This window comes from Meles meles, chromosome 10, assembly GCF_922984935.1.
Source record: "Meles meles chromosome 10, mMelMel3.1 paternal haplotype, whole genome shotgun sequence".
Taxonomy (NCBI): domain Eukaryota; kingdom Metazoa; phylum Chordata; class Mammalia; order Carnivora; family Mustelidae; genus Meles; species Meles meles.
Window position 1 is genome coordinate 86,418,290 of NC_060075.1, and position 23,859 is coordinate 86,442,148.

Sequence of the window (23,859 nt, forward strand, 5' to 3'; positions counted from 1 at the left end):
ATTTAAACAAATGTATTACCACAAACTTTTTAAAGGTTCACAAAAACGGCCAGATAGATTGGAGATCAGGTTTGAGCAAACTTGATTTACAGTATAAATCCATTTGTAGTTAATAATCAGTTCACATCCCTCATACCTTCTTCCAAATTCAGCCCCATATCCCACTGTAGCAGCCCTTGGTCCTGAAAGGAGACCTGGAGAAAAAAAGCCTTCCTGGGAGCAAAAGCATCTGCTTTTCATACTGCAGTATGAAGCCTCCGATCTGCCAGCTAAGAAAACAGGTGCTAGCAGATGGGTATCATGGGAAAAGGGGAGTTAGGAGATCCCTAAGTCACTATTACAGTAAAATAGATTCACAGTCTTGCTCCGTGATAGCCCACTATTTAAGGTAGTAGAGGTGTAGCAAAGAATATCAAAATTAGTTTTGTTTTATTTTTAAGATTATTTGAGAAAGAGAGAACAAGTTGGGGAGGGGTAGAGAGGGAGGGAGAAGCAGAGCTCCTCCTGAGTGGGGAGCCTGATGTGGGGTTTGATCCCAGGACCCCGAGATCATGACCCCAGCTAAGGGCAGACACCCAACCAACTAAGCCACCCAGGCGCCCCTCAAAGTTAGTTTTAAAATATAATTAATTAAACATGCTAGTCTTGGACATTTTATTCACCTAGCCAGTTCCTTCACTTTTTCCTTCTTATTTCTCTGCTTTTTAATCCTACCCTTCATCTTTTGCTACCCACCACCTTCTGATGTTTTTCTCCTTCCATCAAGTGTCCTCTATCACTCTTTGTGACTTATTTCCCTCCATTTTAATCATAGATTCTTCCTTTACTGAAAAATTTCTTCCTGACCCTTTCTCAGTCTCCTTATGTGTCTTATCTTTTATCTTCTCCAAGTGTTTCAGAGGAATAAAGTATTGTCAGCTGTTTACATTTTGTTATCTTCTGTTAACTCTTCACCCAGCTGCTGCAGTTGGGCTTCTGATTTCCATTCTACTTACCCTTTTCCCAAATGGTCCCAAAGTTGATACAAAAAGCTTGAACAAGTATAGAATATACTGTCAACCTGTATGTGAAGACAATAAATGCTTATACCTAAGTATTATAGATTAATGTATCCCAATCAAAATTCCAAGTTTTTAAGAATTAGTGATTTTAGCAGTGAAAAAAAAATGAAAGGGTAAAACATTCTGGAAATCTATGAGTAGTAGGTACTACTAGTCCTTTCAGATATTAGAGTATATCCTAGAATGTATCTAATCATAGTCATATAGTACTAATGAAAAACAGAAGTAGAGATAAGAGATCGATAGACAGATACAGATATAAGGGATATAAGAAATAACTTCTGGTTGCGTGGCTGGCTCAGTTGATAGAGCATGCAACTATTGATCTCAGAGGCCTAAATTCAAGCCCTACATTCTTTAAAAAAGAGAGAGCGCGAGAGAAAGAGCCTAAATTCTTGAGTAATATAGCATCTAGTAATAACAAAATGTCAAAAGTTTAAGTGGTCTTGATTACTGGATAGCAACTAGCAAAAAATCAGGAGGGTCTATACTACAAACCAAAAAATATATAATGAGTAGTATTAAAAAGAAAAATTCAGACTAGTAGGTATTTATAAGAATTGCAGTGAGAAAGTTTAATTTAAAAAGACCCACAGACTAAACTATGTGAAAATCCAGTATTATCAACATATTCTGTATTATTTAGCCCAATGATATCCTCACAACCTAACTTCTGTTTACTATCTGAATTTTTGTTACCCAGTCCCCTCCTTATTAGAACTCTCCTCCCTACAGGTGGTGGGTAATGGGGAGGGCACGTTTTGCATGGAGCACTGGGTGTTGTGCAAAAAGAATGAATACTGTTACGCTGAAAAAATAAATAAAATGGAAAAAAAAAGAACTCTCCTCCCTTGACCTGATAACCACTTCCTCCTTTTTCGCTACTTTGATTTTGGATGCTTTTTCTTAGTACATCTCAAAATTGAATGAAAATTTATAGACGTACAGATGTACAAAAAGAATTTAAGAATATCCCTGAGGTACAGGAATGAAGTCATGAGTACTTGGACTTGAGTGACAGCAATATAAAGGAACAGACTATTCTTGAGACATTTTGAATAGAGCTTATGCCCAGTTGATATACTAAGTTTTACTGTATTTTGTCATAGGCTAAGGAATTATGAATGTAATGTTGTCAGAGGTGGCTACAAATTTTACAGGGTTTGAAAGGAAGAAGAATAGCATGTTTTCAAAATTAGGAAATCTGTGAGTGGGGAAGAGCCAGGTTTGTTCAACAGGAATGGAAGTGATTCTCCCCCCCCCCCCCCCCCCCCCGGTATCAAAACAATCCTGACTTTTTTTCCTTCTCTTAGGGTATATTTTCCTTTTTTCGACTCTGCAACAGCCTCTTTAAACTGTTTAAATGAGAATGTCCTTGGCTCAGAGAGTACTACTCACCTGGCTTTTCACATTACTCTTCTTGATCATGTTGGTGTTGAAACTGGATGAGAAGGCACCTTGGAACTGGTTCCTCATATTTATTCCAGTCTGGATATTTGATACTATCCTTCTTGTCATGCTGATTGTGAAAATGGCTGGGCGATGTAAGTCTGGCTTTGACCCTCGACATGGATCGCACAATATTAAAAAAAAAGCCTGGTACCTCATTGCAATGTTACTTAAATTAGCCTTCTGCCTTGCACTCTGTGCTAAACTGGAACAGTTTACTACCATGAATCTGTCCTATGTCTTCATTCCTTTATGGGCCTTACTGGCTGGGGCTTTGATAGAACTTGGATATAACGTCTTTTTTGTGAGAGACTGACTTCTAAGGACATCATTTCATTTTACTGCTGTTCAACAAACTATCATTAAAGTGTTCTGAATCCTTGCAAGCTTGAAGAATACCAGAGAACTGAGAAAAATAACCAAATGTAGTTTTATACTGCTTCCATAAAAGTCTTTGTGAATCATGGACTTCTAGTCAATCCAAAGCTCAATTATTCAGTATTTCAGTTATTAATATCCTTATTATCCCTATGTAAATAAAGTTTGTTTTTGACCTTATTTTTCTACTTGACTCTTAAATAATCTGTTGAACGTACGCGGTCAATTTGTAAAGTACATAAATATTAAGTCTTTAATCTACATTTGGGTAGAAGTTTAATATAGTCCCATTATGACCAAAGTAAATGGTCATTTGTGCTTGTAAATTACAGAGGAAAAAACCTAGTTACTGAAATAGTTGTGCCACTTCATATTTATATTCAGAAGGAGTCTGGGAGTTTGCCAGATTTTTATCTAAGCTAACTTCATTGCTACTTCTCCCTTCTGTATATGACCCATGAATTAGAGGTGGCAATATTAAAAGAGAGCAGAGGCTTGCCTATCCCTAAAGTTAGAGGGAATTTTCATCCTGGTTGGATCAGGACAGTTCCTGTTTATGCCTGTTGTTCTGGGCCTCAGCAAGTTAGTGCCCCTTTCACTCTTAAAAGTGTCCTGGCTTGAGAATTTATGGATGATCCTACCAAAGCACTCAACCCATTCCAGTGAAACATAGGTGACATTACTTATAAGAATTCCAAACAGTCTTACGTGCATTATAACCCTAAAGCAGGTGATTGTTCTCGCCCTATACAGCTCACTTTTAGCTCTGGGAAGAACCCAAAGTAGTAGTCTGTCTGTTTTAAAAATATCTAACACACATGACAGTGCTTCCTGGCTGCTAATACTTGAGAGGATTGCTTTGAATGTAGCATTTTGATCTAGTTCTCTTTTGTATAGAAGAAAACATGACAAAAAAGTTTAAGCTACACACCACAAATTAATATAGCTGAACTCCTTGTTTGAAATTACAGAGCTAAACGAAATAAGAATTGATCAGTTACAAGCATATTTCTGTCTTATAATTGGTATATATTCCTCTTTTGAGCATCTAAAAATAGGATGGAAAAGGATAGTTAATATGGGGAACATAATGTTCCAGGCTTGATTAGATACTCCTAATTCAACTGAGAGATCCAAACAATTTGGTCTCTCTGATGATAGATTCAAAGTAGAAGAAGGCTTTTATCTCTATGAGAAACCAGATAGGAAGATTCTGAAATTCAGCAAAAGCTGTATTTATGCAGTATTAACTAAGTATGAGCTCTCACAGGGAAAAGGAAAAGGACAGCACCACATGTAATTAGCTGGGTCAGAAGTCGGCAAAATTTTTCTGTAAAGGTTTATCTAGTAAATACTTTAAGCTTTGTGGACTATATTGTTTCTATCTCAACAGCTCAAATCAGTGCTGTGATGAAAAAGCAGCCATAAACCATGTGCTATGTTCAAATAAAACTTTATGGACAACGAAACTTCAATTTTGTAAAATTTCCATATATCACAAAGTAGTATTCTTTTGACTTTTATTCCAATTACTTAAAACTATAAAAACTATTCTTGCCTTACAGCCATACGAAAACACCCCTAAGCTAGGCCATAAAACATAAAATTTCCTAAGCTAGGAAATTCTGTATGAGATTTCTAAGAGAAAAGGTGGGAGAGGTCTCGAAGGAAATAAGAGAGAAGCTGGGTAAGAATTATATCTAAAAGGTGACATAGTAACTAACCTGTTGACCCATGAGGCTCAATTAATTGTAATAGTATCTGAGAGGTTCCCAGAAAGTAGAACTTTTTCTTACTGTATACTGACGGACTAAACAACCTGAAGCAGCATAAGTTATTGATGTTTGCCTCCTTGATTCTGGCACCAATTCAAATGTGTGTTTTACCCCCATACCACCAAGGAATTCTTTCAGTTCTGACACTACTCGGAAATAGGATCTGATCCCACAGGTTAAGGGTTCAATCCCAGAAGACGCCTCCTCCCTCCAAACTTGAGATACCAATTACAAATCCAGCTATAGATTGGATGTTCCCACGACTCCCAATTAATTTGCTAGAGCAGCTCACAGAACTCAAAGAAACATTTTACTTACTAGATTACAGGTTTATTATAAAAGAGTATTATAACTTAGAACGGCAAGATGAAAGAAATGGTAAGGCAATGGGGAATGGTAAGGTATGGGGAAGGGGCCAGCAGCTTCCATGCTCACAGGACATACCACTCTTGCCCCATCTCCTTGTGTTTACCATCCCAGAAGCTCTCTGAACCCTGTCCTTTTAGGATTTTATGGAGGCTTGATTACATAGCATATTAATTAAATCACTGGTTTGGTGACTGAACCCAATCGCCAGTTCCTCTCCTGTGGGAGATAAGGAAGGAGGAAAGTTCCAACCCTTTAATCACGTGGTTGTTTCTCCCTGGCAATCAGCCTCTATCCTTAGGTTGCCTAGGAGTTTTCCAAGTCACCACGTTAACGTAAGTTCAAAAGACACCTTTACCATACTACTAGGAAATTCTAAGGGTGTTAAATTCTGTGCCTGGGATAGGGATAAAGACCAGATACATATTTCTTGTAAATCACAGTCTCACAGCCTTAGTGGTTGGAATACATTTAAAACATTAATTAAAGGGGATGAAATTATAATCACAGATAGAAAAAGCAAAACAGAATAATATATAAACAATATTGCATAAAGATACCTTCATATTTGTTTTTAGTTCCAGGATATTTCCTTTATAATACAAAGATTTAACTTAAACATGAAGAGTTCCTTATGAAGCCAGTATTTTCCAGGTCAGCATGCACAAGACATAACTTAATCTGGTTTGGAGCAAAAGATTTATCAAAAATTCTGAGTAAGGGATGCCTGGGTGGTTCAATTGGTTAAGCATCTGCCTTCAGCTCAAGTCATGATCCTGGGGTTGTGGGATCTAGTCCTGCATCGGGAGTCTGCTTCTTCCTCTGCCTGCAGCTACCCCTGCTTGTGCGCTCACACGCACTCTCTCTGACAAATTAATACATTTAAAAATCTTTAAAAAAATTTTTAAATAATTCTGAGTAAAAGCAACTTGTGAACAAAATAACTTTTTTAAGACTTGAAAATATGAAAAGTAGAAAATATTCAAAGAATTCACAACTTGTTCAGCAATATTTCATGAACACAGAGGCTGGGTATGGTGGTACCATCAATCCACATGAAACATCTAACACAAATCCACTGAGAGAGCTTTCAAGTACCAAGAAATTTTGTTACACACAGCTTCGAGAAGTAAAGGCCCATTGGTCTAAAGTTTACTGTGATTTTAAGAGTTATTAACCTTACAAATTAGGTCATCTGCTTTCCACTCTGCTTTTTTATAGTGCAGCAAGTAAGAGAAACTGATGGTGACTAATGAACAGAAGTGATGGCCGAAAAAAGAGGAAACCATAGAACAATTTTCATTATTATAGTAATATATGTAATATGCAGGCATATTACTATATACCTGTGTCATCAAGAATAGTTCTCTTTACTGAGAAAATTAATCTGAGTCCTTTTAGCATTATATCAAGAAACAAGTCACAAACTACAAAAGGAGTTTCCTTTAATCTTGGTTGGTCATGTTTGCTCAGTAAACGTTAGCTGTCCTCGAAGTGTTGTTGGGGTTCTTATAATTCATGACATAAATAGTGAAGATACATGGGAATTACAGTGTTAGAACTAGGATAACACAAACAAGGAAAAAAACCCTCATTATAATAATGATGGAAAAACTAACGCCCAGATAAATGAAATGAAATCAGTCCATGGTCATTGACGAATGGTGAAGTTTTAACTCCAAATGCTATTTCCAAAATAGGTTTGCTATTGAAGAAAAAAATATATATAATGCATCCATATCAGATATATCCAGTTATCAAATGCCAGATAAGGTAACCCTGGGCTAAAAGCTTTTATGAGAGGGATTTACTTTACACTTTAATGTTTTACTCTCACTTTGCTTGTCCTATGTTCAAATTGCCATACTGTAATCATACTGGTATCTTACACCACAAAGTAAATTTATTACCACTACCTATATACTACAAACCCAAATCTGTAATCAGGAAAGGCAGTCTGTAATAAGACATGATTTTGAATTGCTGGCCCTGGGCATAACAGTTAACTAGGAAGAAGTATGTTTTGGAAATCTGCCTACCTCCTCATGACCCCTTTATAAACATCTTCCTCTTCCTAGATGCCTATCTCTTGCCCAAAATTACAGAGAGGAATACAGAGAAAAGGTAATTAGTGAGAAAGGCATGAAATGATTAGGCTGACCCAGAACATAGCTCTTCTGACTATTCTTTTTACTATATTACTTCCAGGATCAGAAGCTAACATTTGTAGTGTCTACAATGTATAAACCAATGCACTAAGCACTGGGCATATTCTCTCATTTTAATTTTCACCAATTAGCAGAATAGGTACTCTCTCCTCCTCCTTTTTACAGATGTGAAATAAAAGCTAAGTGATTTCTCCACCTTATACAAGTGTATTCCCCTTTCATTAGCCATAGCTCTACGACTCAAATCCCCTCAGCATAGTATCATAAAAGTGAAGTGGCTTTACAAGTCTGTGAAAATGTGCCACCTTTGTGTCCTTATCCCACTCCTGCAATGGCATGGATATGGACTTAAAAAAATAAGTGCATGTTATCACCTTCAGTATTTTCAGTTTTTGAATATTTGTATCAATAGGGAGACTTTATCTTGCCAAGTTAAGACTTAGTAAGCTAAAACTGCTTCAGACTATAAGATATTAAGTTGCTTTTTATATATTTCCCATTTTAATCACTTTAGGTCTAGTTTAAATTTATCCTCAATTGGTAACGAGTGTGTTGAGTTTTACAGATTTAACAATCTTTACAATACTTACTTTCTCCACATTGCCCAATGGGCCTAGATGTTTAAAAGGTAGCTTCTTAATTCTTCTTACTCCTAAGACTGAAGTACAAAATAGAAACTCGGTCTCTTTATAGTGCCTGCTGATCTAATTTTCTCCACGTTTCTATCACAACTCTAGAATTACATTATGAATTAAAGTCAGAGACAGGTTAATATGTAATTATTTTTCCCACCCCCAGTGAAGTTAAGGTACAACTTTTGTTCCTTCAAATATTTATTAAATACCAAGTGTATATATTAGGTGTCAAGGATACAAAGGGATTAAAAAAAAAACTTGTAACTTCTAAGTTAATGGTTTAAGTAGAGCCCAACATGTACTTAACTAACACGTACATTAAGTGATGTGAACAAAGGGACACGAGAAGCAGGGCAAAGAAATGGTTCTACACCAGCTTTGGGGTAAAGGGACAGCTGTAAGGGATGAACTCAGTAAAAGACACACAGAAGAGATGTTTGACCTAGAGTTTTTTTATGAAAAAAGATTCCACAGTATTGTATTCCAAGCAGAGATTTCCCCAGCAAAGGCATAGAATTTTAAAAGTATATAAAGGAAATGGCAAGTCCTGGCACTTGGTAAAGCTGAAAATTGGGCACATTAATGGAAGACTGGTGGATGAAGCAATGGAAGACTGGTGGATGAAGCTGGAAAGGAAGGGCCATATCATGAAGGCTTTTTGGTGTGATGCTGAGCATCTGGCTTCTATTCTTTCAGAAAGGAGCCACAGAATATTTCTAAGCAAAAGAGTAATAATCATGTATGTCTTAGTAAGATTAACTTGGTAGTAACAAAGAATGGATTGGAATGGGGGTAGGGGCAGAGGATTGCAAGCAGCAGACTGAAGTTATGGGATTATGAAGATAATTCAGGGACAAAGTGTAGATACCTAAAGAACTTGAGACTGCTTTAAACAGTGGTGGCTAAGGCAAAAGAAGATATCTCAAGAAATGGAAAAGCAAAACAGAACAGATAGGTCATACATACAACGTTTGAGGGAGTAAAAGATTGCTAACAAGTGCCATAAGGAAACAGAAGTATTAAGAAATGAATCCACTGAATTTGGCAGTCAAAAGGTGACCCTTGAGAGAACCACTTCAGCTGGGTGATTAAATTTGAGGATTGAGACAAAATTGTAATGAAATGAGGAAGTGAAGGCAGACAGAGATTTCCAAGAACTCTGTCACTGAGGAAGAGGTATGGAACAATAGCATAAACAAAAGCCAGACTAAAGAAAAGTTTTTGTTTCTGTTTTTTTAAAGAAGACAGACTCATGATTTTTCACATAAATGTCTGGCTCAGTTAAAAACAAAATTTCAAAGAAGAACCTTGGGTAGAGGGAGGATGTGGAACCATATTATGCAAAATATTTGCAAATATACTAACTTGTCTCTGAATCTGCCTGTTTGTAGTCTTCAATAGTACCAAAGCGAAGAGCATACAGATACAACAATTTAAAAACACAGATGCATAAATTCTAAATATGTGGAAGGATCCAAACGTATTTTAAGAGTGTAGTTCTTGGAAGGCAAATATAAGTAGTATGTTTTAATTTTGCTTTTAATTTCTAATTAACATAAATGATATTTGCCCACATTTTATTCTCAGCTCACTCACACTCCCTGATTAGGTCTACAGTCCTAGAGGGAAGATAATCTGAAATGCCAGATGTTATCCCCTCCTTTCCCTGATATCCCAGTAGAGATATGACATACAACATCTATAAACTTAAAGAAGAAAAGGCATCTCTGCTTTTACCCTCTTGTGCTTGACATTCTAAAAAGTGATGGTTTCCATCTGCAATATGCAGTATGTTAAAGAGAGAAAAGCCAGAGCAGAGATAGAAATTTATACTTCTTCCGAGTTATCCTTTTAATTATTTTATCTGAGGTACATTGTCAGAGCCAACCATGTCAAACATAACTCTTTCATGAAATAGACAAGGCATTCTAAAACCAGTAAAATTCTGTTTACATATCAATGTAGTTACATCGGGTGGGGGTGGAAGATTAATAGTTAAGAGCTCTTCTATCACTCTGAAGACCTAAAATCCATCATGTCACTTTTTACAAGCTTAAAAGTATTTTGAAAACAATGCACTTTTGTCTTCCCCTCCTGGGACAGAAATAGTCCTGTCTAGAGGGAAGGGAAGTGACTTGGCATGCCATCTCAGCACCCACACCAAACTAGTTTAACAGCCTTGCTTAAATATTCTAAATATTCCTCAATATTCTGGGTTGGTGTATGAGTCAACTTCTCATAATTTTTAAGAGAAAAAAGACTTTCAAATTGAAATCACTTCCAAGGTCTTATGGTTTCAGTTGAAGACAGAAACAAGAACTTTTAAAGATGACGAGATGAAAATAAAATGTCAAATGTAAGAAAATAATACAAAACAAAGGTAAAAAGATTACAGTTATCAATTTTAATATTTATTGAAAGGTGGAAGACAAGGAAAATTCCTCTCAAACTCTAAAAACAAATCCTGTATCTCTGCTAAACGTAAAATGAATTTTTAGATATTTGCTTTACATGACAATAAACTTGTCCAACAAAGTAACTGAATGCAACTTTACCAAAACAGTGCTAATCTATTATTTACAAAAATGATCTCACCCGCAAGAAGTATTTGGGGAAAAAAACCGTTTCACACTCAGGAACACTAATGAAATACCTTGAAGACATAATACAAGAAATAAAATTTGCCCTACCCTCTCTGACCCCTCCCTCCCATTACAGAATGGATTGAAAATGAATCTATGTGGGAATAAACAAAGTATTCCCAATAATCTCTCTCACACGCACGTATGCACACACACACACACAGTGTTGTGCCAGATCAACCTAATCTTTATTTAAGGTCAGCAGCCTTAGGGACAAGGGAGATAATGAATATGGCTTCAGTCAAGTTTTCAACTAAATATCACAAATGCTTAATTCTTTTGCTAGCTAACCAGCTAACCTGAGAATGGAGAAAGATTCTACTTCTTCAATAGCTAAAGGGTATGAACCAAAATAATTAAAAAAATAAAAAACAAAAAGCAAACACTGTAGCAGACACCACTGAGGTACCTTAGTTTTTTTTAAAGGTCTGTGTATCAGTTTAATAATTTACATGATGACTGTTTATATAGCATAAGATCATACAGAAACTCATCTCAAGTGCTTTATCGTTCTGGTCCAAGAAATTAGAAATATCGACAAAAAAACTTACGTTCAGATAAAGAACTGGAATGTAGTAACTAGGAAACCATTAATATAATGCAATATTGAAATAGAAATTATCTGTGTTTAATAAAGGTAATCAGCAAGTTCTTAGATTGCATCTGAAGAGGATTTTAAAATTATAACCCATAAGACAAGGGATATTACCTTATTCAAGGTGACAAAGCTATATCTTGAAATCTGAGCCCACTGATTTATATTTCATATATTTATACTGTTAAACGCATAATTTTGTCAAATGTATGATGCATTCGTCAAATGTAAAAATGCATTTTACAAAACATTGAATTTTCAGAATATAGAGAAGTTTTGAATACTGGTTATATAAGGAAGTATACCTAAAAGCAATCACTGTGGTTGTTTTAGATACATCTTTTAGTTAAAAGTTTAAGGCTCAAAATATTTTGGAGGGATACCCTAAAGACATTTTATTATTGTATGATCTTGTGCATCTATGTGTATACTACTGGAAAACTAAAATATTGTTAAATATATTGCCCTTCAATTTAAAAAAAAGGAAACATTTAACCACATGCTCTCCTGTTTCTCAGTACTGGTTTGTTATGAATTTTTTCCCCAAAAGATAGATGCAAATGATAAATTTAGCTTAAAAGAAAAGATTAAAGTGGTGAGCAGACTGACGGTAACATATAAAACCAAATCCCTATTTACACTATGATTTATACCTTCCTTATCCCATGAAAACTCCTATATTGCAAATATATTGATTTCCTATAAACCATTGAGATTTCCTACAATATTTGCCTAACCCTTTTAAACTGTGGGCCAGAAATGACCTCACTGCTGCAATTGATCTTTTCTGGTGAAATGCCTCTTAAGTGGCTTCTTCCTAACCATAAAGATAAGCAGTTTTATGGGTACCACAAATGAGGCTGGAGCAGAAACAATTTCAACAGCAACACTAAACCAAAGACAGCACAAAGAATCTCAGTTAAAAGTCATCAACCAAAGTATGACCCCAGAAAAATACCAAAGATAAATAAAATACATGTCTAATGAGCAGAGTTCCTTTTATCAAAGCATACATTAAAGACATCTATTCGCCTTTTAATTACAGTAGTGGAAGCAGTCTCAAATAGTGCTGAAGTCCATCACTGAAGAGATTTGTTGTAATCTTTAGCTAGGCACTGGGAATCCTGTTTCCTATCCTAATTTTACTTTCCAGAGCTTTTTTTGGAAAACAAAACAAAACAGTACTCTAAGTTGTTTACCTTGCCAGGGTCGGGAGAAGGATCCTTAGAAAAATGAGGTAACGCATCTTATTTTGTTAATTATATCTCTGTATATGGCAGTTGAGTCATGGCCCTTAAGATTTTGTATTTGTCATACTTTCCTCCTGTTCTGCGAGAAAAATGTAAAAGACGATTTTAACTGCTCACAACTGAACATTCTGTAACTAAAGATTTTTACTAAGCTACTATTAAATATAGTACAGGTGCTTATTAGTAAGAAAATTCTCAACTTTTTCTCATTCCAAACACTATAGAGACGATTTACGTTAGGGCTATGTAATCTGATCATGTAACTTCATGAGTTAGAAGAGTTAAATACCACTAACAGACCTTGTTTCTCCCAACTTTATAAAACTGCTTCTACTACCTAAACTGCTTTCTGAATATTGAATATAAATATTTTAAAATGTATTCCAGGGAATGAGGCTAGGAAGTTTCACATATTCATCTTATTCAGCAATTTAGGAAGTTATGCAAAATATGATATACATACCTATATATATTCCCATACATACACACATATATAAATATGCTTTCATAACTGAATCTTGGTTTTAAAAATGCTTACACAGTGTGGGGAATTTAAATATTCACTAGAATCGGATACGTACATTTGCACTCCATTACCACTCTAAATGGATATACCAGCAGAAACATAACAGACCAAATAAATGATTTAACTGAATTGTCAGTTTGTCTTTTTGCAGACCCAACAGAAAACTATTTATTATTATGAACCTTTATTAAGTGGCTCACATTTCCATATAAATCACACTGAAAAGATTTTTGAAAAGCTATTTACACTACAGTGCTGACACATTAAAATGAAAAAAAAAAATTGGTATAAATAAGCTCTATGGAAAAGCCTTAAATTGTCAAAAAAGAATTCTGGCTCATATTACAAAATATATATATATATATATGTATATATATGTTAATGTCAGCTCTATTCTAAAACCTTCCAAATCAAATGATTCTTAAAGATTCCTTTTGTTTAAACCTGTTATGTTTACAGTGCATCTGGCCCTAAGTGCTTTGATCCTTCACAGTCATGGACAGGCACTGAGGAATGTTACAAAGCTACATAAACTCTATTTTGTAACAGACTTGGGAGCAAGTACTTGGCTTGCTTTCAGAATTCATGAATCTTTATTACATTATTAACTTTAAAAAAAAAATTTTTAAATGGTATGTACAAATTTAGCACAGACTGTCATCATCATCTTTTCTATCTTGATTTGAATGTGCTGAACTATGTTGCCTCATATCAACTAGACTTATGAGACTTCCAGGGTACAATTCTTCCTTTAAATCTCTGTTGCTATTTTCAAATTTAGAGTCCTTGTCAATCTTAAATTCTGTAAATTGAACATGATCCAATTTTGCTTTAACATTCTTGCCATCCATATTATTCGGTGCTCTAGTCTTTTCAGGAATATAAACATTCACAGGTTCTTCCTTGATTCTTACAGATGCAATAGGTTCATGTTTAATCTGCTGTAATTCAGATTTAGAATGAAGTCTGTCTGAAAAACTAGAATCCAAGGAGGTTTTGCTTACAGCACAAACCACGTGGTCTGTGTGAGGTCCAAGAACTGATGATGTGGAATCTGGTGATGTGCCTGTTTCATGAGTAGCTGTATTCTGAGCAGTCTCCTCCTCTGAGTGATATAATTTGAGCCGAACATGCCATGCTAAACTGCACACTGCTGAAACTGTCTTAAACTGATGAACAACATTCCTTGGAATAAAATAAATGTCATTATCATACAGCTGAATCCTGGCATAGCGGATGCCTTCCCTCCTCAGTTGATTAAGTTTTGCATCATCAACCCACTGGACGCACTGAAAAAAAGAAAGAGGAATACCATTAAGTCTTTTCTACAATAAAAATTAAACTGAAGACAATAACGGTTTAAGATATACCTGGGACAGTGGAGGTTCATGTAAATCTAACTGCATTCGTTGAACTACTTCTAAGAAATCTTCAGCATGAAAACAAATTACATCTTTGGTTATTCGGGGTTGAGCAGGCCTAAAAAAGAACATGAGATAATGAAGAATCTTCCTTCAATGTTTTGTTCTGTTAAGTCCTTATTAAATTTAAAGCAAAAATAGTTTGTGGTCAAAACAAAAGTACCTAGAAATAAAGTTAAAATGTAATTAGAAGATCACTGTACATATTTAAACAAAGGGATTAAACCACGAGTTTTGACCTAAACATAAATAAAAGTAACTTCATTTTATTATAGCTATGATAACCGTATTTTTAAAAATTAAAATAATTTGAATTGGTTAATTATGCACATCAAAAAACTAAGGGCCTTATCTTAAAGGTCAATACTTCAACAAATTAAATGCTGAAGATGAAACTACTACATAAAAATTAGAGGTAAATACTGGGAGAAGAGAATACTTTCTTCTAATAAAGACATACATAACTGCAGTTATATCTAAAATTCCTTGGTAACCCTTACAAATTAAGAGATTCATTAGAACAGTTCTAATAAACTACTATCAATCTATTTGTAGGGGCTAATAGTATCTTTAAATATAATTCTAAAAAAAAATGCCCAAATTCTTAAATTAGCAATATATAAATAATTTTTACAGATGATCAAAAATGGATTCTGAAATGAAATCCAAGCAACATGAACCCCCCAAAAGAAATCATACCAACGCAAATCATAAACAGATTTTTAAAAACCAGTGATAAAATCTAACCCTTAGGGCTCCTGGGTGGTTCAGTCTTAGGCTCAGGTCATGATCCCAGGACCCTGGGATCAAGTCCTACATCAGGATCCCTGCTCAGCAGGTAGCCTGCTTCTCCCTCTCCTTCCCGCTCACATTCTCACTCCCTCTCAAATAAATAAATAAACAAAATCGTAAAAAAAAAATTTTTTTTTTAAAACTAAGCCTTATACATTACATTAATACACAGGGAAAAAAGGGTAAGAATGATGCAGGCTTCTCGTCAGGGACAATGACGGTAACAGTAAACACCAAGTGAACCTTAGGTTTTCCTTAACCTTAGTTAAGACAACTGTTTTCACATCTAGTCACTTAGAAAATGAAATTATTACAGTCAAACCCAAAAGAATAAAACTATTTTCTAACAACTGAAAATCTTTAGTGCAATTATACAATTAGAATATCCAAATAACAGTGAAAAATGAAACTTTTCTTACAATGTGGAGAATTACCGACAAACTTCCCAAGAAAACCTTTCATTAAAATAGCACTAGTTCAAAAACAAACAAAAAAAGCAGTAGTTAATATATACCACTCTCCACAGTGCACAGCCTTCAACACTCCAACAGCAGCTGTAGTCTGTCGTTCAAAACCTTGTCCTATATGATCTGCATGGGCTCTTGTCCTGTCTTCAAAGAGCATCTCACGGGGCTCACTGGTTCGAGGTAGGTACTGCAGGTTTTTTATTTCATTGGTAGTTCTGTTAAAATAAAATTACATATATATAATATTAAAGTGGAGGTGGGGAGAGAAAGAGAGGCAGGCCTATATATTAAGGTTTAATTGCCTTCAAACATTTGTATTGATGTACTGAGGCTTGATTGCCATGAAACATTTAGTAATCACGTAATTCAGACAGAATGAAATTTTAAAATCACCAGCTCCCAAATCAGGTTCTATTGTTAAAATGAACAAGTACAAACAAAAACAAATATATAATCCCCTCCTTTTTCTAACATACCCTTCATGGAAGTGGTAGGTTTAAGATGGATAGACAACTAAATTAGAGATGGTGTGGTTTACCCAAAAGTTCCCCTGTCCAGAATCTTTACCTGAGGTTTGTTTGGGTCTTACCTGTAGAACCATGCCCCACTCAAGCCACATGGCTAATGTAAGATATATATCAACTTTAAAAAATATATATTAATATTTATAGAATACCTATTAATTAATATTTATAGAATACCTATTATGTATCAGGTCCTATCTAGGCACTCAGCTAGTGAACAAGATTGTAATGAATGTAACAGACAAGTTCCCCACTTTTTGTGGGAAACTTTTGTGGGAGTTCATACTCCAGTGAGAGAAAGACCAACAAGTAAATAGCAAGAAAACACCAAATAATAAGTGTTTCCACAAAATGTGCAGGATTTATTGGAGGTAGACAGAAAACCTTAGTTCCCTCTTTTTTTTTTTTTTTAAAGATTTTATTTATTTGACAGACAGAGATCACAAGTAGGCAGAGAGGCAGGCAGAGAGAGAGGAGGAAGCAGGCTCCCTGCTGAGCAGAGAGCCCCATGTGGGGCTCGATCCCAGGACCCTGAGATCATGATCTGAGCTGAAGGCAGAGGCTTTAACCCACTGAGCCACCCAGGTGCCCCCTTAGTTCCCTCTTAAAGGACAACCAACCATCTGCCACTGGCACTCTTTTCTATTGCTCACCTAGATATGCACACAGAAGCTGCTATTCAATGCAAAAACCCTCTCTAATTTAGCTACAGAAGGGGAAAAGGTGAGAAATTTCTTTGACTAGGAGTCATCATCTTATTTACCTTTCTGTATAGTTTCTCTGTTGCTTTCAGAGACAACTCCAGATTGCCCCCAGAACTTTCTCCTCTCGTCTTCGTCTAAACCCCTAGAATCACTCTTTCTTACTAGTTCTCTAATCTCACTAGAATCACTCTTTTCTTACCAGTTCTTTAATTTACCTGGAATCACTGTCATATTAGTTCTCTAATCCTCCCCCCAAGCTCTACTTTTACTGCTCGTTGTGTATGTATGCTTGTATTACAGTCATTTTACACACTCACACATACACACATGCACACACAGGTGATGCTACAACATACTTTTTTCAGCCTTTGTGATTGATGGTCTATAGGTGTTAGAGAGCTAGATGATGACCTTGATTCCTACAGAAAGCCAGCAGGCTTTTATGCCTACAACTTTGTTCTCATTAACACCACATTCTAATGAATTAAGACTTTATATGAAGCATTTAGCACTGTGCCTTGGGCAGTGTTATTAGTTGCTCAGACTACAGTGTGATGTGAAATCATCACATTTACATGGATTTTAATCCTGAAGTACAAACAGTTTACTCAGAAGGCTGTGATTTCCCTTAAATGACATGTAAAACTTGGTGGATGTCTGTATTTGTTCTGGGGAGAGGCTTTCAGATTTCAAAATGATTTATAACTCCAAGTTAAGAACCATTGAGGAACATACAATTTTATCATTTACTACCGACTTATAAATTAACTTGGTAGAAATTTCATTCAAAAGATATTAAGCAGCAGACACTCTGTTTATGTGCTAGAAACACATTAAGTAACAAGCACAACATAGCCTCTGACCTACAGTTTACTCAGTGACCATTTTCTGTTTTTTTCTTTCAAGATTAATAATCACTGTAATTAATAATAAAACATCTTTATAGATCTAAAAAAAAGGTATCTATCACCCACTCCATTCCCACCAATGTTAACTCAGTGTACATTTTTTCCACACTTTTCTGTGTTCACATAAATACACACACGTTTCTTTTCATACAAACAGACTCATACTATGTACTATACTACTCTATTATTTTGCTCTTTTCAAATGTCATCCTTCCCGATCACATAAATAACTCATTTATTTAAACTATTTCACCATATATTAAGATTTTATTTTCTTTTTTTTTTTTTTTTTTAAGATTTTATTTATTTATTTGACAGAGAGAGATCACAAGTAGACAGGCAGGCAGAGAGAGAAAGAGAGAGAAGGAGGCTCGCTGCTGAGCAGAGAGCCCGATGTGGGACTCGATCCCAGGACCCTGAGATCATGACCTGAGCCGAAGGCAGCGGCTTAACCCACTGAGCCACCCAGGCACCCCAAGATTTTATTTTCTTAAGTAATCTCTACACCAAATGTGGGGCTTGAACTCACAACCCCAAGATCAAGAGTCTCCTACTCCACTGACTGAGCCAGCTAGGAGCCCCAAATGAAGGGATATTGGGTTTTTGTTTTGTTTTTTAAGATTTTATTTCACCATATTTTCAATTGGAATGTACCAAAATGCAGTCAACCATTCCACTGTTAATGGGCATTCAGACCATTTTATTTCTCAAATAATGCTGTAATTAATATTCTTATACATTTACCTTTAGTGCTTTCTTATCTTGGGACAGATTTCCAAAAGTGGTAGCACTGGATCACAGAGAGAGTTTGTGTGTATGTGCATGGGCGTGCGTCTGTGTGCTAAACTTCATGAGCTATTGTTAAATTACCTTTCTAGCAACAATATATAAATGATCTTGTTCCCTCACACAGCTGCCAGCTGGTAATATTATTGCTGTATATCTTTTTTGCCCGTGTAATAGGTAAAAATAATACCTCATAATTCTTTTAGTATAACTGGCTGAGTCCCATTTTTTTACTGGGTTGTGTTACATTTTTCTTGTCAATTTGGGAACGCTCTATGATATTAACTTTAGTCTGTCACGTATTACAAGTGTTTTAGTTCCATGTATCAGAGTTCTGAACTTTCTTGTTAACTTTTCTTTAATAAAGAGTATTGTCATTACATATTTTTTTTTTTTTTTTTTTTTTTTTTTTTTGATTTTATTTATTTATTTGACAGAGAGAAATTACAAGTAGGCAGAGAGGCAGGCAGAGAGAGAGGAGGAAGCAGGCTCCCCGCCGAGCAGAGAGCCCGATGCGGGACTCGATCCCAGGACCCTGAGATCATGACCCGAGCCGAAGGCAGAGGCCCAACCCACTGAGCCACCCAGGCGCCCCTACATATTTTTATCTTATTTAGAAAGGTCTCTCCTAGGGGTGCCTGGGTGGCTCAGTGAGTTAAAGCCTCTGCCTTTGGCTCGGGTCATGATCTCAGGGTCCTGGGATCGAGCCCCATGTTGGGCTCTCTGCTTGAGCCTGCTTCCTCCTCTCTCTCTGCCTGCCTCTCTGCCTACTTGTGATCTCTCTGTCAAATAAATAAATAAAATCTTAAAAAAAAAAAAAAGAAAGAAAAAAGAAAGGTCTCTCCTAGGTTTAAAAATTTTATTCTTATATTTTAATTTTTTATCTATTATGTTTAAATCTCGAAATTACTTCTTGTATGAGATGGGGCTATGGCTTTTCTTTCAAATGGACTTCAATTATGCCAGCATTACTCATTAGATAAATCTTCCTTTTGAAATCTTCCTATCTCATACATTAAGTTCTCAATATACTTTGATCTATTTGGGTCCTCTACCCTATTCCAATGGCCTTTTTGAGCTTCACAGTTATTTTTAATATCTAATAACACAAGGCCCTCCTCACTTATCTTCTCTTTCACAGTTTTCCTGGCTATTTGTTGACTTTATTTATTTTTCCTTCTAAACTTTAAAATCATTAAATGCAGTGTTGGAAGTGTGAGTTCAACTAAAATGCTAAAAAATTTCAAAGGACTATCATTTTTTTCCAATCTGGAACATAGTAGGGGTTTTCATTTGTGTAGGTATTACTTTATATCTTCCAGATCACGTTTTTCTCAGTATGGGTTCTAAATATTTTTATTAAACTTATTCTAAAAGTTTATAATGTCTTTGTTGTAAATGACATTTTCCCATTCCTAATTACAATTTATTGTCATTTGCCCACATTTCTCAAGCCTTATTTATATTTGATATTTTATTAAAAATTTCATTAACGATGTATAGCCCTTTTCATTCCAAATGCTCTTAACTTTCCCTTTTTTCCTTCTCCAGTTTTCAGCTAACGCACACAAACACACACACACCCTTGTATAAACATCTATCCCTGGCAATAAAAATTTGTATTCAACATACCTTTTCCTTTTGAAAGGTGACTTTGGCATATCAGCCACAGGGATCATTTGTTCTCCTGGGCGTACCCACATGATGGGACCATCATCACTGTCTTTTCGACTCTCTAATTTTAGACTAGATAGTGTCCCCCATGGCAGTGTACACTAGAGGCAAATAATTACATAGAAACCAATTATTTTCAAAATGCATCTTCAAATACACATGAAAGAATACTGCCCCCCTGACAAAATTTCATATATGCCTTTATACTTATACATTTGAAATACAAATCTATACTGAATATACCCTTGTGTAGTCATGCATTTTCCTTCAAAAATTCCATTACAAACATACCAAGAGTAAATATTCTTGCATGGTTCCCTCCTCTAACCCTGCCAGAAATATGATTCACTATATTCATCATTTGTTATTCTTCCTTCTACCAAATATAAGGGTCATATGATGTTAATAAGTTGGCAAAATAAGCAAGTGTTCTCCATGAGAATCTATAAAAATGAAAAATTTGTTTTAAAAAACAGTAATCTCAAAAATAAAAGGATACTTCTTTGATTAGCTATAATGAAAACCTAACAAAACAAAGAGGAAAACCAAATTATTTCTTTTTAGTAGTTCCTGAAAGAGGTGGCTGATCTAAGAGCAACTTTTCTTTTAAAAAAAATAGAGATATGTCTAAGGGCCATTGTCCATGGAATGTGAGAATAGTATTTAAGAAAACCATTCATTCATCTCATCCCCTTTTAAGGGTAGGACTGTCTCATGAATTTTTTCCTAGAAGAATGCATTTAGCTCATTTGTCTTTAAAATTAAAATCCAAAAATAAAATATTTAATTAATGGTATTTTTAAAATGCCACTCAAAATAAATGCAATCAAATTCCGTAATGTTACTAGGTGGGAAAAAAGTAACAAAAGGTTTAAAAGGAATAAAAAAGTAAATGAAAGGCGAATGGATTAGAGTGAAAAAGGTAAGTTAGAAAAAGTTAGAAAATGGAACAAGAAGTGAGAAAAGAATAGATCTACAACAGGTTATGTGGCAAATATTAGAGACATGTATTCTGTCACATTCTGACCTCTGAATTACTAATTAAATAACTACATAGCTCAGAAATTTCTTTCTCAATGGGATAGCCCTAACAGCCCACAAGAAGAAAAATTTTTCTAGAATGCAGAGATTACTGAAAAAAATAAAAAGAATCTGGCTAGAAATCATTTAAAGAATTCAAAGGGGCCTTAAAGCAACCTAGCCTAAACACAACGTTTTATGGATGCAGAAACTAAATCCAGAAAGTTTAAATGGCTTGCCCAACCCAGCTAGGTAGAGCCAAGATTGAAATACAGATGTACAATTTCCCAAGCCAGTTTTCTACAATGCCAAATTGCTCTTCTTTTGTCCTAATAGTTAATTTAGTAGGCATCCTTCCTATACTTCTTAAATCCTCTGGTACTTAGTTTATAAAAAGTCAATATACAGATGGAACCTAATATCCTAAAGTGGCAGCAGCAAGCAAGTGTTATTTTTTGGTTCAACACTTAGCTCTGCCATTATAATTAATAGCTGAGTCACATGCACACATACTATACAAGAATTGTATTATTGAAACTACTATGATTTCTGTCACCCAGAGCATGAAAGTGACACCCACAATTTAGATCGCTTAATATTGTTTTCTCTTACTTTTAAAAATGGTGAATCTTCCAACATGTCAAGGAACTCAGGGAAGTAATCTCCCACTTCTTCATCAACTGCTCCCACCAAGCTGATCTGTCGCATTGGGCCAGCTCTGTAAGTACCGTGAGAATATGTTCTTTTTACCTGAAGGATATGGATTTAATTAAAGGTTATAAATAAGATAATGCTTGCTATCATTGTGTAACACCAAATTATACTGTCTGAGAATATTAGAACATAATGTGAGGTAAGCAAATCAAAACAAAAAGCCTTTATAAACAGTAAAAAAAAAAATAAAATTAAAAATAAGGCGTGAAAAAAAAATCCATACCAGAGTAAAATATTTTACCTTCTCTAGCTATTCCTATGCACTGCTTATGAAAACACAGACAGGATACACAGCATAATTCTAGATAGCAGACTATAACTTCTCCTCATAGTACAGTTTTTTATTTGACCTATAAGGCCAATGAAATTTATCGTCAAAAGTTCATATACCTATATTTTCCTAAACGGTTCATATCTTTTATCGGAATTCCTAAAAGTAGTCTCCCTGAAATGTTATTATATTTTTTTAGATTTTTATTTATTTATTTGAAAGACAGAAATTATAAGTAGGCAGAGAGGCAGGCAGAGAGAGAGAGAGGAGGAAGCAGGCTCCCTGCAGAGCAGAGAGCCCGATGCGGGGCTTGATCCCAGGGCTTGATCCTAGGACCCTGGGATCATGACCTGAGCCGAAGGCAGAGGCTTTAACCCACTAAGCCACCCAGGCGCCCCTGAAATGTTATATTTAACCATTACCAGTGGTTTGTATGTCTGAAAGGCCACTAGGAATGATCTTCCCTTCTAGATCATACCATATTAATTAGGATCCAGTTTGCATTTCTATGGTTAACTCTTCCGTGAAAAGCTACTAGAGATTGAGAATCAGGAGTGCTAGGTCCCAACTCAATCTTTACTATCTAACAGCTATGTGACCTTCAGATATCACGTGAATTCCTTCAATTTTAGTTTCCTTAAGTGGAATGATTTACCTCAGACTGCTGAAGGAAATTTAATAATTACATAAAGCTGTAAAGCCACCTGCATAATGCTAGCAAATGGGTAGCATTCAGGTATCAACTGAAATAAAACAACCTGCACTTCAAGAATCTTGATACCTGGGGGTACGTGGGTGGCTCAGTGAGTTAAGCATTTGACTCTTCATTTTGTGTCAGGTCATGATCTCGGGTTCATAACATCAAGCCCTCCCTCTCCCTCTGCACCTCCCCACCCACTTTAAAAAAAATAAAAGAAAAGAATCTTGATACCTGAATTCTGCAAACACATATAAATCCTGCAAAGAAATCTATGCCTTTTCATATCCTAATGTTAGGAAACAAAAATCTTTATAAAGCTGTACTTCCTTTCATGGGGGACCTAGGTGGCTCAGTAAGTTAAGCACCCAACTCTTGATCTTGGCTCAGGTCATCACCTCAGGGTCATGAGATCGAACCCGAGGTGGGCTTCATGCTCAGTGGGAAGTCTACTTGAGATTCTCTCCCTCTCTGCTCCACTCTATCTCCAAAATAAAAAAAATAAAGTGCACTATAATGTAACTTTTACTTATATTACCATTTAACTCAACTTTCTAGTTTAATAACCCAATATTCAAACATATACTACGTCAGTTGGAATCATTAGTGTTTTAAACATGGCAAATTACATACAACAATGCAATCAAATTAAAACAATATCTATCTCTTGGTAAAATATACAGATGGTACATATGCAGGTAAAACAAAATATAAGAATACAATCCACATACCTCTCAGAAAAATATAAATAGTCCTTGATTCAGATGACATCTATTTTATTAAATACTATGTAACAAATATTCCTTTCACATGGAATGAAATTAAATCTACAATATCATAAGATAAAAAGCCTTAATTCTCCAAGACTCATTTACCCAACTATTACAATTCAAGGGCAATAGGGTAGGGGAGGAAACAGGTAAGGGTTTAAAGAATCTCTAGAGGGCCTGAAATAAATACCTTAAGACCATGACTCATAAAAGGGTCTCTCCTGACATGTGTTACTGCATTAGGTAGAATTCTCACTAATCTCTAA

At 35.4% G+C, this 23,859-nt stretch overlaps 2 protein-coding genes across 4 annotated transcripts in view; one reads left to right on the plus strand and one right to left on the minus strand.

Moving 5' to 3' along the window:
- TMEM60 (transmembrane protein 60) overlaps positions 1–23,859 on the plus strand; it is a 46,020-nt gene that overhangs the window by 1,349 nt on the left and 20,812 nt on the right. For 2 of the 3 annotated variants that reach the window (XR_006820566.1, XR_006820567.1), the window contains exons 2-3: positions 15,585–15,705; positions 21,787–21,861. Coding sequence is in view for 1 of the 3 variants with exons in the window: in XM_046021390.1 (XP_045877346.1) it covers positions 2,425–2,826 (402 nt within the window). In the remaining 2 variants the exon portion in view is untranslated. Of the gene's footprint in view, positions 1–2,374; positions 3,069–15,584; positions 15,706–21,786; positions 21,862–23,859 lie in introns of those variants that run through there. The other variant, XM_046021390.1, reaches the window with a different exon arrangement.
- Positions 5,915–23,859, minus strand: part of RSBN1L (round spermatid basic protein 1 like) — an 80,772-nt gene continuing 62,827 nt past the window's right edge. The window contains exons 4-8 of the mRNA XM_046021391.1: positions 21,754–21,891; positions 20,080–20,222; positions 15,573–15,740; positions 14,216–14,324; positions 5,915–14,134 (exon numbers count right to left, since the gene is read on the minus strand). Of these exons, the coding sequence (XP_045877347.1) occupies positions 13,490–14,134; positions 14,216–14,324; positions 15,573–15,740; positions 20,080–20,222; positions 21,754–21,891 (1,203 nt within the window). The 3' untranslated portion in view covers positions 5,915–13,489. The remainder of the gene's footprint in view (positions 14,135–14,215; positions 14,325–15,572; positions 15,741–20,079; positions 20,223–21,753; positions 21,892–23,859) is intronic.